The sequence below is a fragment of the Lepisma saccharinum genome, chromosome 4 (assembly GCF_977018435.1).
Source record: "Lepisma saccharinum chromosome 4, izLepSacc3.1, whole genome shotgun sequence".
Classification (NCBI taxonomy): domain Eukaryota; kingdom Metazoa; phylum Arthropoda; class Insecta; order Zygentoma; family Lepismatidae; genus Lepisma; species Lepisma saccharinum.
In genome coordinates, this window is record NC_139232.1 from 114,920,049 (window position 1) to 114,934,197 (window position 14,149).

Sequence of the window (14,149 nt, forward strand, 5' to 3'; positions counted from 1 at the left end):
AGAATTCGAAGTAAATATCAAACAATCGCTGCATCTTAAAAGAGCACGGGAGATACAAGACATAAAGCAACGAAAAAACGTTGGACAATTTGCCTGGCAATATTTTGGCAGCCCACTGTACAACTGCCTTGAACTCATGGAGATCATGGGCTTGAGAAATATGGTTTTCTGGAATAATAAAAATAACTTGCATCCCTGATATAAAATTTATACGTATACATCACTGCTAAAAATTAATTTTATCTGTTCTATTCTTTCAATCTTTGATACATTTACGTATAAGTTACGAATACCAAGCAATACACTATTATATTTCTTTCATACATCCCCCCCCTCCACCTTCTTCATATGACGCAATCGCACACCCTCCATTCAGAATACTACTCAATCTAAATAATAGAGTAGGGGCAAAGGAGATAAAGTAGTAATTAGCGAACAGCATTATCAATAACTTGTGACTTCGATCCCCACCGCAGGAATAAAGAAAAACGTAACCTGAAGACGACTGGTGTAGTTCTGCTCCAATGACTTAATTAAGATGACATGTTAATGGCAATTACAGCTACAGTACTTCCAAAACATCACAAAGATGAGGTGTATATACATATGCATGGCATGTTTTATACTACGAGAATGACTCCTTAGTTTTATCAGTTTTGCCAAACATACATGCATCTATATACTGCTGTCATCGGCTTGTCGTAGTCGACTCAGGCAAATTTTGTTGCAGATAAATACACCACGTGATTTTAACAAGGTTTCATGCCAGGGTGAATTTATTAAAATCAGGTGATTTCTTTTAAAATCAGTTAATGGTCATTATTAGATTCTAAGATAGAAAATAAAGGAAATAAAATATATGTACTGATGTATGTGAAGCTCATACGAAAGGAAATAAAACCACAGGATTTATCTTGATTTGAATTCAATAATTTTATGGGCAAACATTATGTGTAGAAGAATATACAAAATACTAATCATGTTAAACCATAAATAGTGTAATATCATTAAACTGTAAATAAACATGGCAGCTAATATTTTTCGAACTATCATTAAAAAATATCCAAAATTCAGGTATATAGACTATAAAAATATTAAGTTAATACGTATTTTAAGTTACAATTATAGAGTACATCCAGAATGTTTTAGTTTCACTGGAAGAAAAGTTACTGAAATTATTATCAGTTTCATTAACAAACTCAACAAACATTTCCATAGTAGTTACAGTATCAGAAACAGAAAAATGTACGTTTACGTATACTTTTTATTTGCTTTAATCAAACTGTTCAAATATTTTACAGGGCCATTTACTATAAAAAGCCTTTCTATAAAAAAACATATATCTACGTGCATAGTGCCAAAAATCATGCAATAAATTTTAAGCATGTTTTAAAAAATAGATTTAAATTTTAAAAAATCAACGAAAATGATTTTTTAAATAAAAATCATCATTTTTATCTACCGTGTTTCATGCAGTGGCGTGCCCAAAGGGGGGGGGGTTAGTGGGGGTTATACCTAATCCCTATTTTCGAAAATCCTGGGCCCGCCACTAGTTTCATGCAGTATCAAAGTAGGTGACTGCAGTTTCAGACTAACGAAATCGCAAATTTACGTACGATTCACGATATTTAGTGCGAATATGGTGTCATTAAAAAAAAGTGTGTTACACCCGTCTTTGGGTTCGGATACCACTTTAACTACAGGTCCGGTCCCGCTTAGCCTAACTGAGCATAAAGTGTACTTAAACTAAACCTTTGGCGCGAGTCTGTGAACAAATTTGTATGCTATAGCCTAAGACACTCTCATCACTTTCATCAGCGGTTCTTACAGTTTCCTGTCCCTGGCTGAGTCGGAATAGAAATCTGGAATCTCCTGTCCATGTGTACTATATTCCACGTACTCTATTACAGTAGTTCTCAACCTTCATGAGCTCCCTGGTGGTAAATTGTTTTTTTTTTCTTTTTTTAATCGATGCTCCGATCTCAATAAATTGTACTATTAAATAGCTTCCTAATTTTTTAACTTTACGCGTGTATTAATAAGTACCCTTGAAATTTAATATTAATAAATACATTATCAAATAATATACAGAGAACATTAGTTCGATTATGTTAGGTTGCTGACTAATATAAAATGTGTTTAAGTTAGCTGAGAAAAATATTTTTTTTAGTTCTCTCTAGCCAATATCATTAAATTAATTTGATAAGTGCTGATTTTTCATTGGTATGTTCCATTTCGGACCCCGGAAAAATCCAATTAATCAGAATATTTCCGTTTCAATATATTGCTGCGCAAAGTAAATTAACCGTAATGCCAAACTCCAAATTGGAAACAAGAAGCAACGCGCACCCCGGTTAGATAGTTTGATCCATCACCGCTACTGTCGCGAGAGCATTATCTGTTATCGCAGTGAAAATCCGGACGAAAGGCCATCTTTCCAGCGGGCAGCCAGCTCGGGCTGCAAGTCGCTTCGCCCTTCCGGCTTTAACTCGGGAAGGGTCCAACCGCCAGCCTGCAGAAAACATTTAGGCACTCCCGCACTTCTATCAAGTTGAAATAACCTAGTATCTATAATTCCATCCTGTAAGCACTCTAAACAAACAGACTATCGAATGAGCAGTATGGTAGTGAAGAAGCAAAAAGTACTAAAACCACTAAATTTCAAGAAGTGATTTTAACCGACGGACAAATTAAGTGTTCACAAATCTTAATAATGTAAACAAGCAGTGTATCTGTGTTGCAAGTCACTTATCTGTCCGGAACTAAAAAAATAGGGGTGTGTAATAACAGAAAAGCAATACATATGCACATTTCCTTACTTTACAGATGTCTCGATGTTATATATACACAGCATTCTGGTGCTGGAATCACTTTTGTAAACAAAATACAATACAGCATTCTATCCAAAAACATATTTATGGTTGGAATAAAAGTTGAAAATGTAAAGGAACTGCCTACGCGCACAGAAGAAGTATTTTAGAGAAAGGTATTGAAAAAAGTACATATAAACAGAAACTATCGCCGCAAGAATGAATAAAAAGTTACTTCTATTTCAAGGACACTTGTGAAACAATAAAGAGTGGCAGTTTGAGCAGCTAACACTAATGGAATAAATGCGTAAGTTACTGTAAAATCTTGCCTTAAATAAGCTCATTGAAATGGAGTACACCAATCGATTCAGAACTTTGCCGCAATATATCAATGGATTGATATTGCTAATTATATAATTGCTGTGAGTGTTTCACAAATGTAGGCAAGCATTGTTTTTCTGTAATTGGATCCATTATGAAGTTAATATCAAAGAAGCTTCGGCTCAGAACGTTACTGTGACATTTGTAAGTACCAAAGTTTCACTTGCATTATGCTAGCTAGGTGAAATTAAGCAATGTTCTACATAAATTTGAATAATAAACAGAAGATTTGGAAATCAGTTTACTACACGTGTTACGTAATCATTGCTGACAAATAACAATAAAGTGTGTTAATTAGTTCTGACCTGCTTAGTTGTCCCTTGCCAACCGAACACCGAAGTTATATTTTTGGTACCGCCATTAAGGTACCGGATCAAGAAAGTGTGGGGCGTTACCCCCACACCCCCTATACGCCTTCATGGCGTGGTGCTATGCACAGGGGAGCACTTTACCTTTTTACCTTTTACCATTAAGGTACAATCCCACATAGAAGTGCAATCATTAACAAATTTTCAACGAATATCAAAGAATGTCTTTACGTAGATTGTTAAAGAATGATATAATAACTTATGAGTCTTTGGGAACGAATTTCTGGCGCATGAAGTTTAGATTAACTAAACTTGGGCAATAAGACGAGAACAGACTCTTCTCGTTAGTTACGTATCCTGTTTTAATCTCGGTCTAGTCTCGAAATTTCTGTCGAGTTTACAGATTCAAATGAACCGAAAATTCCCCCCACATAGGTGACCAAAAGCTTAAAACTTCAGCAGTTAGCATTCTATCATAAGTTAGGAATAATTTCGTTCATGAAGATTACAAAAATGATATATCGTTTAATTTCTTGGCAAATCGATAGGTCCAAAAATTTTTAAATTAAATTTTTTGCTGGGAAATTTTAAAAACCAGTATCCGTTTTATTAACTTACAAGCAAAGATAAAGACCCGGATTAGATTTCAGGGGTGGGTGATGAAAGCTAGGCATTTTTCAGGCCTTATCTCGCATAAAGTGGCTCTGGGGCTCATTCAGTCTCAAATCAACTTGCACCTGAGGACAACCCTGGGGGGAGGGGGGTAAAGGCGACCGGAGCGTGGTGCTGATCATATCACCTCGAAAAGAGGCCGGAGATAGAGAATGTGCCCCACATCCCCTAAATGTGCCTTAATGGCACGGACAATATGCACGGGAAACTTTTGCCTTTACCAAGCAAAGATAAAGAAATATGTTTCACAAGTAAATTCTATGCTGGATTGGGTCACACAGCGCGCTACAAAGCGACAGATCCCGAGTTCAAATTGCGGCCTGGGTATTGGCGGTCTCATCCTTATGGTCGCTATTGACCAACAGTAGAATACAAGCAACGCTAGATATCAAAAATCAAATCATGCGAAAAAAAATGTTGTTATTTATATTGCAGTCAAGATAAACAGTATTTGTATTTTTTAAATTTTACGTCACATTTGTGACACTTTTGGAAAAATCAAGACGATTAGGATGAGCGATAATTAGTTGAAAATGATGAAGGGACACTCACAAAGAAAATCCATGCCCAGGTCGGGACTCGAACCCAGAAACGTCGATGGTAAGATCGGATTTAACGTGCTCGGCCACCGAGCAGGCACTACAGCATTTGTAACTCAATTTGGATCTCATACAAGTGCATACAAATATTTTTTCTACGAAACTTATGTATAATATTATACATCTTAAAATTATGGTTATTTTATAATTTGCTTGTTGATTTATGAAAAACAAGTACAATTAACAGACAGGTCTAAGTAGAGAAAGAAGACTTCTTGTAAGCTTATCTGGAAATTAAGAGAATACATAGTACACAGTATGTGTATATAAGTCTTTTGATTTAGTTGCTTCTGTAGGTCTTAATTTTATTTTACGAACTTTTCTATCCTACCTAGGCCAAGCGCCACCAAGTAATTGAAAGATGAAACAAATGAAGTTTTGAAATTCAAATTCATGCTTCCTGAATATGTAAAACAATACATTTGGATACAACAAAGAGTTTATACTAAATGTGGCATTAAATATATTAATATTTACTGAAAACTATTAAAGCATATTATCATTCTCTTACAGGTTCGAAGGAGACATTGGCTCATTATGATTTTCCCTTTAAAATACCTCCGCGTCTTCCTAGCTGCAATTGTTATAGGGATTACTCCATGTAAGTGACTGGAACTTCCTAGGCTAGCATCTTTCCATTTCAAAAATTGAAATTCAATTCTTTAATAACTTAAAAACGGAATACAATATGGAATATATTATCCGATTACTTAAGCCAGGCATTTGTAACAGTAAGTACAAAAATCCTACACAACACAATTTAAATTAAACTGAAATCATTCTTCGATACTGCTACAATTTGCTTTTATATCAAGGGCTCATGAAAAAAACGTGCATTACGGACTTGTAGTGGGTAAAAATATAAGGTAGAATGGGCTTCCCCGATGGCGCAGTGGTAACGTCGTTGCCTGGTAATCAAGGGGTCCCGGGTTCGATATCCGGTGGAGGCACATAGTGGTTCGGATTCCACTTTAAACTGTAGGTCCAGTCTTCATTACCCTAACTGTGCACGAAATGGACTTAAAACACCAAATCAATGAACAATATAAGGTAGAATGTAGTGACTGCTGTTCTTTAATTTAAATTTTTCAGCTCTGGTTTTGATTCATATTTTTACACAATGTTCGAAGTATGTTGAGTCGCAAATTATTATAGATGTTTAATAATCTTGGAGAGAATAAAAAATTGAAGTTAAAATACTGTAAGATTAATTAATATTAGTTTTGTAGAAATCTAAGCCTAAGAATTTCATACTGTGTAATTTGGGCGATGCGAGGTCAGATCAATTGAGATGCAGTTACTTCCACGTTTTTTAAAAATTAATCACAAAAGTTCTCACTTTCACTGAGAAGAATTAAGCACTAATTACACGAAGTAATAGCCTAATAATCCAATAATATTGCTTGAACTGCACCTTGGAAAAATTACTGTACAAAGATCCGAATTGGGGTCCTACTAACGAGTACACCAGATTGGTGATGCCCGTTTTCGCTGTTAGTTAACTTGGAGTCAGGTGTCATGTAGGATGACCAAACAATGGAACAAACATGGCCGCCGAGCAAACTATTGTATTAAGATTCATTCACTTAAATTATAATTTGTGCTTCAGCGAACCGAATTTTTTTTTCTTGTACCTTGTGCGAATTATACATGTTCGTTTCTCATTTTTCGAAATTGAATAGTTTCTTTTTACAGATCTGTTCATGTCTGTAGTTTTAGAGCTGTATAATCTATTAACTAATCGGATAACTAACATACTTTACAGTAGGGTGCACAAATATTGCTCGACAAATTGTCCATGACTCTTTTCATTAATATTTCTCTTGTTTCTTGCAATGTTCTTCAGGAATGGATTTTTACACCAGCTGGTGTAGAGGTTGTCAGAATCTTGTTTAGCATTTTATTTCAGTTCTCGAATCTCTCATTACGCAAATCAAAGAGATTAAACATGATGAATGGTGATGGACAATTTACTTGGTAATGCTCGTGCATTCCACTGTACAGGATTATGATGCCACTGCAGAATTTCAAAAAATGATCTTTTTTAGGTATTTTTTTAGATAAACTCTTCTGTACATTTAGTAAGAGATATTATCGACAATATTTAAACGTCGCCTTGTATTTAAGTGATCAAAATTAAATACTACAAAGTACTTTTCGCAGGTGACGCTGGAAGGTGTAAAGTTGGCGTCAACGAGGTTAACGATGGATGCACTTACTGCGCATGCGACGAAGACGGTATCATCACCACCTGCAAAGAGATGTTCTGTATGATACAACTAGATAATGGAGAAGATGCAATTTTATATCCTGGTGAGTATTAAATACTGTAGATTTTGCTGTAATTGGGGATATGTCTCTCTCTAAGGGGGGAAAATGGAGTACGTTAATTTTCTTGCGATGAATTATAATTACGATCACTGGACAAGAAACTGAGGTTTGGAAAAATGATACTCTTATATCTCTGTATTTGCTAATCACATTTTCCAAATATTTTCAATGAAATTAAAGCTTGAAAGTTTATATTCCCAAATAACCATATTTAGCATTATGATAATGAAATTAAATAGAACAAATTATTATTTTATGATGAGGAATTGATTTATATGAAATGTAATGTACCCCTTCACACTTGCAAGGTGTCACACTATTGTTACTCATATACTGGCAACCTTTATTGTTATGTAAATACAATATTTACTGAAAAGCTTTGTGGTTAAAGTAAGAAACTTTGGTGTAAAGTGGCAGCTGCTCGCTCGTTATACGTGAACCGTTTCAATCAAAATACATAAATTGATAGATTGTTTGTTAAAACAATATCAAAAATTTATTTAACGCTACGTATTACATTGATATTTATGCAAACTCTTGATTTTTCTTGCACAATGTTTGTGGATTTTTCCAATAACCAGATCACTTAGACATCCTTTACTAATGCAGAAGACACAAATAACCCGAATCGATTATTAACAATTTAAATTCTCCTACCACGAAGTGTGAATATGTTTCCTCAGTGCCTCCTTAAGTTTATGTAAGATAGATGCTTCGTAACTATCAATACAGGATATTTTAAATTACGTTTTAAAAGTATACTTTTCAGATTTTTAATTACCTTTGTTGTTTCTTACAGATCACCATCCAGACTCCCCAGAATGTAGACCAGGGGTGTACACCAAGGCTTGTGACATCTGCGTGTGTTCAAAGGACGGCTTTGAAGCCTGCACCCGATTGAACTGTGTAAATATATGCGAAAAATGCAGTGGAGACAAGAATTACCACATCCAGTACGCAATTGAAGAATATTGTGAAGAATGCTTCCAGGATGAAACATCCAATATTGTATACTCAGTCAAAGAAATTTGCGAAGAATGCAGGGAGGAAGAATCCTACGAATACAGCAAAGAATCTTACGATTACAGTCAAGAATCTTACGATTACAGTCAAGAATCTTACGAATACAGTAAAGAATCTTACGATTACAGTGAAGAATCTTACGAATACAGTGAAGAATCTTACGATTACAGTGAAGAATCTTACGATTACAGTAAAGAATCTTACGATTACAGCGAAGAATCGTACGAATACAGCGAAGAATCTTACGATTACAGTGAAGAATCTTACGATTACAGTGAAGAATCTTACGAATACAGTAAAGAATCTTACGATTACAGTAAAGAATCTTACGAATACAGTGAAGAATCTTACGATTACAGTGAAGAATCTTACGATTACAGCGAAGAATCGTACGAATACAGCGAAGAATCTTACGATTACAGTGAAGAATCTTACGATTACAGCGAAGAATCGTACGAATACAGCGAAGAATCTTACGATTACAGTGAAGAATCTTACGATTACAGCGAAGAATCGTACGAATACAGCGAAGAATCTTACGATTACAGTGAAGAATCTTACGATTACAGCGAAGAATCTTACGAATACAGTAAAGAATCTTACGATTACAGTGAAGAATCTTACGAATACAGTGAAGAATCTTACGATTACAGTGAAGAATCGTACGATTACAGCGAAGAATCGTACGAATACAGCGAAGAATCTTACGATTACAGTGAAGAATCTTACGATTACGGTGAAGAATCTTACGATTACAGAGAAGAATCGTACGAATACAGCGAAGAATCTTACGATTATAGTGAAGAATCTTACGAATACAGTGAAGAATCTTACGATTACAGTGAAGAATCTTACGAATACAGTGAAGAATCTTACGAATACAGTGAAGAATCTTACGATTACAGTCAAGAATCTTACGACTACAGTGAAGAATCTTACGAATACAGTGAAGAGTCGTACGATTACAGTGAAGAATCGTACGAATACACTGAAGAATCCTACGATTACAGTGAAGAATCTTACGACTACAGTGAAGAATCTTACGACTACAGCGAAGAATCTTACGAGTACAGCGAAGAATCTTACGATTACAGCGAAGAATCTTACGAATACAGTGAAGAATCTTACGATTACAGTGAAGAATCTTACGATTACAGTGAAGAATCGTACGATTACAGTGAAGAATCTTACGAATACAGTGAAGAATCTTACGATTACAGTGAAGAATCTTACGAATACAGTGAAGAATCTTACGAATACAGTGAAGAATCTTACGATTACAGTGAAGAATCTTACGAATACAGTGAAGAATCTTACGATTACAGTGAAGAATCGTACGAATACACTGAAGAATCGTACGATTACAGTGAAGAATCGTACGAATACACTGAAGAATCGTACGATTACAGTGAAGAATCTTACGAATACAGTGAAGAATCTTACGATTACAGTGAAGAATCTTACGAATACAGTGAAGAATCTTACGATTACAGTGAAGAATCTTACGAATACAGTAAAGAATATTACGATTACAGTGAAGAATCTTACGATTACAGTGAAGAATCTTACGAAATAGTGGTAGAAGAATCTTATGAAATCTTTGAGGAAGAATCTTACGACTACAGTGAAGAATCGTACGAATACACTGAAGAATCGTACGATTACAGTGAAGAATCGTACGAATACACTGAAGAATCGTACGATTACAGTGAAGAATCTTACGAATACAGTGAAGAATCTTACGATTACAGTGAAGAATCTTACGAATACAGTGAAGAATCTTACGATTACAGTGAAGAATCTTACGAATACAGTAAAGAATCGTACGAATACAGTGAAGAATCGTACGATTACAGTGAAGAATCGTACGAATACAGTGAAGAATCTTACGAATACAGTGAAGAATCGTACGATTACAGTGAAGAATCGTACGAATACAGCGAAGAATCTTACGATTACAGTGAAGAATCTTACGAATACAGTGAAGAATCTTACGATTACAGTGAAGAATCTTACGATTACAGTGAAGAATCGTACGAATACAGTGAAGAATCGTACGATTACAGTGAAGAATCGTACGAATACAGCGAGGAATCTTACGATTACAGTGAAGAATCTTACGAATACAGTGAAGAATCGTACGAGTACAGTGAAGAATCTTACGATTACAGTGTAGAATCGTACGAATACAGTGAAGAATCTTACGAATACAGTGAAGAATCCTACGATTACAGTGAAGAATCTTACGATTACAGCGAAGAATCGTACGAATACAGCGAAGAATCTTACGATTACAGTGAAGAATCTTACGATTACAGCAAAGAATCTTACGATTACAGTGTAGAATCGCACGAATACAGTGAAGAATCTTACGATTACAGTGAAGAATCTTACGAATACAGTGAAGTATCGTACGAATACAGTGAAGAATCTTACGATTACAGTGAAGAATCGTACGAATACAGTGAAGAATCGTACGAATACAGTGAAGAATCTTACGATTACAGTGAAGAATCTTATGACTACAGTGAAGAATCTTACGAATACAGTGAAGAATCTTACGATTACAGTGAAGAATCGTACGATTACAGCGAAGAATCGTACGATTACAGTGAAGAATCGTACGATTACAGTGAAGAATCTTATGATTACAGTGAAGAATTGTACAATTACAGCGAAGAATCGTACGAATACAGTGAAGAATCTTACGATTATAGTGAAGAATCGTACGAATACAGCGAAGAATCGTACGATTACAGTGAAGAATCTTACGAATACAGTGAAGAATCTTACGATTATAGTAAAGAATCTTACGAATACAGCGACGAATCTTACGATTACAGTGAAGAATCTTACGAATACAGTGAAGAATCTTACGACTACGGAGAAGAAACGTATGAAATAACTGAAGAGGAAACTTACGAAATAACAGAAGAGCAAACTTACGAAATAACTGAAGAACAAACTTACGAAATAACTGAAGAACAAACTTACGAAATAACTGAAGAACAAACTTACGAAATAACTGAAGAGGAAACTTACGAAATAACTGAAGAGGAAACTTACGAAACAGTTAAGGAAGAGTCTTACGAAGAATATATTTACGATACAGCTGAGGAAGAAACATACGAATACGAAACTGTTGAAGAAGAAACATACGAAACAACTGATGAAAGTACTTATGAAGAATATATTTACGAAACAGCTGAGGAAGAAACATATGAATACGAAACAATTGAGGAAAACACGTACGAAGTAACTAAAGAAAACACGTACGATGTAATTGAAAAAAACACCTACGAGGATACTGAGGAGAACACCTACGAAGGTACTGAGGAAAACACGTACGAAGTAACCGAGGAAAACACGTACGAAGTAACTGAAGAAAACATCTACGAAGTTACTGAGGAAAACACCTACGAAGTAACCGAGGAAAACACGTACGAAGTAACTGAAGAAAACACCTACGAAGGTACTGAGGAAAACACGTACGGTGTAACTGAAGAAAACACCTACGAGGGTACTGAGGAAAACACCTACGAAGGCACTGAGGAAAACACCTACGAAGGTACTGAGGAAAACACATACGAAATAATAGAAGAAAACACCTACGAAGGTACTGAGGAAAACACGTACGAAATAACTGAAGAAAACACCTACGAAGGTACTGAGGAAAACACGTACGAAGGTACTGTAGAAAACACCTATGAAGGTACTGAGGAAAACACCTATGAAGGTACTGTAGAAAACACCTACGAAGGAACTGAGGAAAACACCTATGAAGGTACTGAGGAAAACACGTACGAAGGTACTGTAGAAAACACCTATGAAGGTACTGAGGAAAACACCTATGAAGGTACTGTAGAAAACACCTACGAAGGAACTGAGGAAAACACCTATGAAGGTACTGAGGAAAATACCTACGAAGGTACTGAGGAAAACACCTACGAAGGTACTGAGGAAAACACGTATGAAGTAACCGAGGAAAACACTTACGAAGGTACTGAGGAAAACACGTACGATGTAACAGAAGAAAACACCTACGAAGGTACTGAGGAAAACACGTACGGAATAACTGAAGAAAACACCTACGAAGGTACTGAAGAAAACACGTACGAAGGTACTGTAGAAAACACCTACGAAGGTACTGAGGAAAACACTTTTGATGTAACCGAAGAAAATACCTACGAAGGTACTGAGGAAAACACCTATGAAGGTACTGAGGAAAACACCTACGAAGGTACTGAGGAAAACACCTACGAAGGTACTGAGGAAAACATCTATGAAGGTACTGAGGAAAACACCTACGAAGGTACTGAGGAAAACACCTATGAAGGTACTGAGGAAAACACCTATGAAGGTACTGTAGAAAACACCTACGAAGGTACTGAGGAAAACACCTACGATGTAACTGAAGAAAACACCTACGAAGGTACTGAGGAAAACACCTATGAAGGTACTGAGGAAAACACATATGAAGATACTGAGGAAAACACCTACGAAGGTACTGAGGAAAACACCTACGAAGGTACTGAGGAAAACACCTATGAAGGTACTGAGGAAAACACATATGAAGGTACTGAGGAAAACACCTACGAAGGTACTGAGGAAAACACCTACGAAGGTACTGAGGAAAACACGTATGAAGTAACCAAGGAAAACACCTACGAAGGTACTGAAGAAAACACGTACGGTGTAACTGAAGAAAACACCTACGAAGTAACTGAGGAAAAAAATTATAAAGAATATTACGAAAGAACTGAGGAAGAAACAAATGATTCAGTTGAAGAAACATATGAAACAGCTGAACAAGAAACTTACGAAGTAGATAACGAAGATGAAGAAGAAACTTATGAAAGAGAAAACGCAGTTGAAGAGGAAATGTATGGAAGTGGAGAAAATGAAATTTGCGAAGATTGCGACGAGGATGAAAATTACGACACAGACTAAGAAACGCAAGATGAAGTTTGTGAAGACTGCGATGAAGAAGAGAGTGGCGATACAAAGTACCAAACACAAGATGAATATTGTGAAGATTGCGAAGAGGAAGAAAGTTAGAATGCAGACTACACATCTAAAGATGCAATTTATTATTATTATTAATGAAAAATATAAGTGAGAGTGGTTTTGTCCGAAAATTATTGTGGCATCTACTATTACAATGAAAATTATATACTAGTTAACAGTGTGATAAATTGTGTACCTAGAACATTTTGTAAATACTACACGTAAGAGAAGGTTTTGTAATTTATATTCCTACGGTTATGTATTTTTATGTATCTTATCAATCGTATAATTTTATATTGTGAATATAATCTCGTCTACTTTTAAAACGTTTCCAGATGTAATATTAGAAATAATGTAGTCCCCCTCCTTCTAATCTGTACTATCGAAAATTATTGGTGTGAGTTGGAAAATCATATGAAATGTACGTCAGTCATCACCAATGTAAGGAAGTCGCCTGTAATACATCACTAGTAATACAAAATATAAAAACAGAATGTTTGTTCTGATTAATTGAATACATCATTAGAGAGAAGTCTTGAAAGATTGTACACGATTGCATTTTGATTTTTACGATGTAGAATTTGTACAATACACGTAATTCTTGCTTATTTTCATAGGTAGCCATCACTTGAACTTGTTTTGTTTTTAAACTTGACGTATATTGTCACGAACAAGAAGACATACGTAATGCAGAAACACAAATTTCACGAAAACATGGCAGAACCACAATGAATTATGTATATTTCAACATTTAATGAAGCTTTCAATATAAAGGCATAAAGATGATTTAGGTCAGTAATAAAGATCACAAACAGAAATAATGGAAATAATGTATATTTTACACTAAGCTTATAGCAGCTTAGCTATAATGCTGCAAAGAAGGCAATATATTCAAAATTTACCAAACAAGGAAATAAAATTGGTTAATTCAATTCGTGTGTAAAAATTCTCGTTTTGAAAGAAAGCTGTCATAAAAAAGGGATAGTTTCAATTTGCTGGAAATTCATACAAAGAATAT

At 35.3% G+C, this 14,149-nt stretch overlaps 1 protein-coding gene and 1 long non-coding RNA gene across 2 annotated transcripts in view; one reads left to right on the forward strand and one right to left on the reverse strand.

Moving 5' to 3' along the window:
* The window catches only part of LOC145986814 (uncharacterized), a 268,487-nt gene that overhangs the window by 202,311 nt on the left and 52,027 nt on the right, over positions 1–14,149 (reverse strand). The gene's annotated exons all lie outside the window — the stretch shown is intronic.
* On the forward strand, positions 3,173–13,607 carry LOC145986524 (uncharacterized). The gene is made up of 5 exons (XM_083120634.1): positions 3,173–3,335; positions 5,284–5,371; positions 6,934–7,083; positions 7,901–12,268; positions 12,341–13,607. Exons 2-5 carry the CDS (start codon positions 5,308–5,310, stop codon positions 13,072–13,074), a joined length of 5,316 nt encoding a protein of 1,771 aa, XP_082976760.1. The 5' UTR covers positions 3,173–3,335; positions 5,284–5,307; the 3' UTR covers positions 13,075–13,607.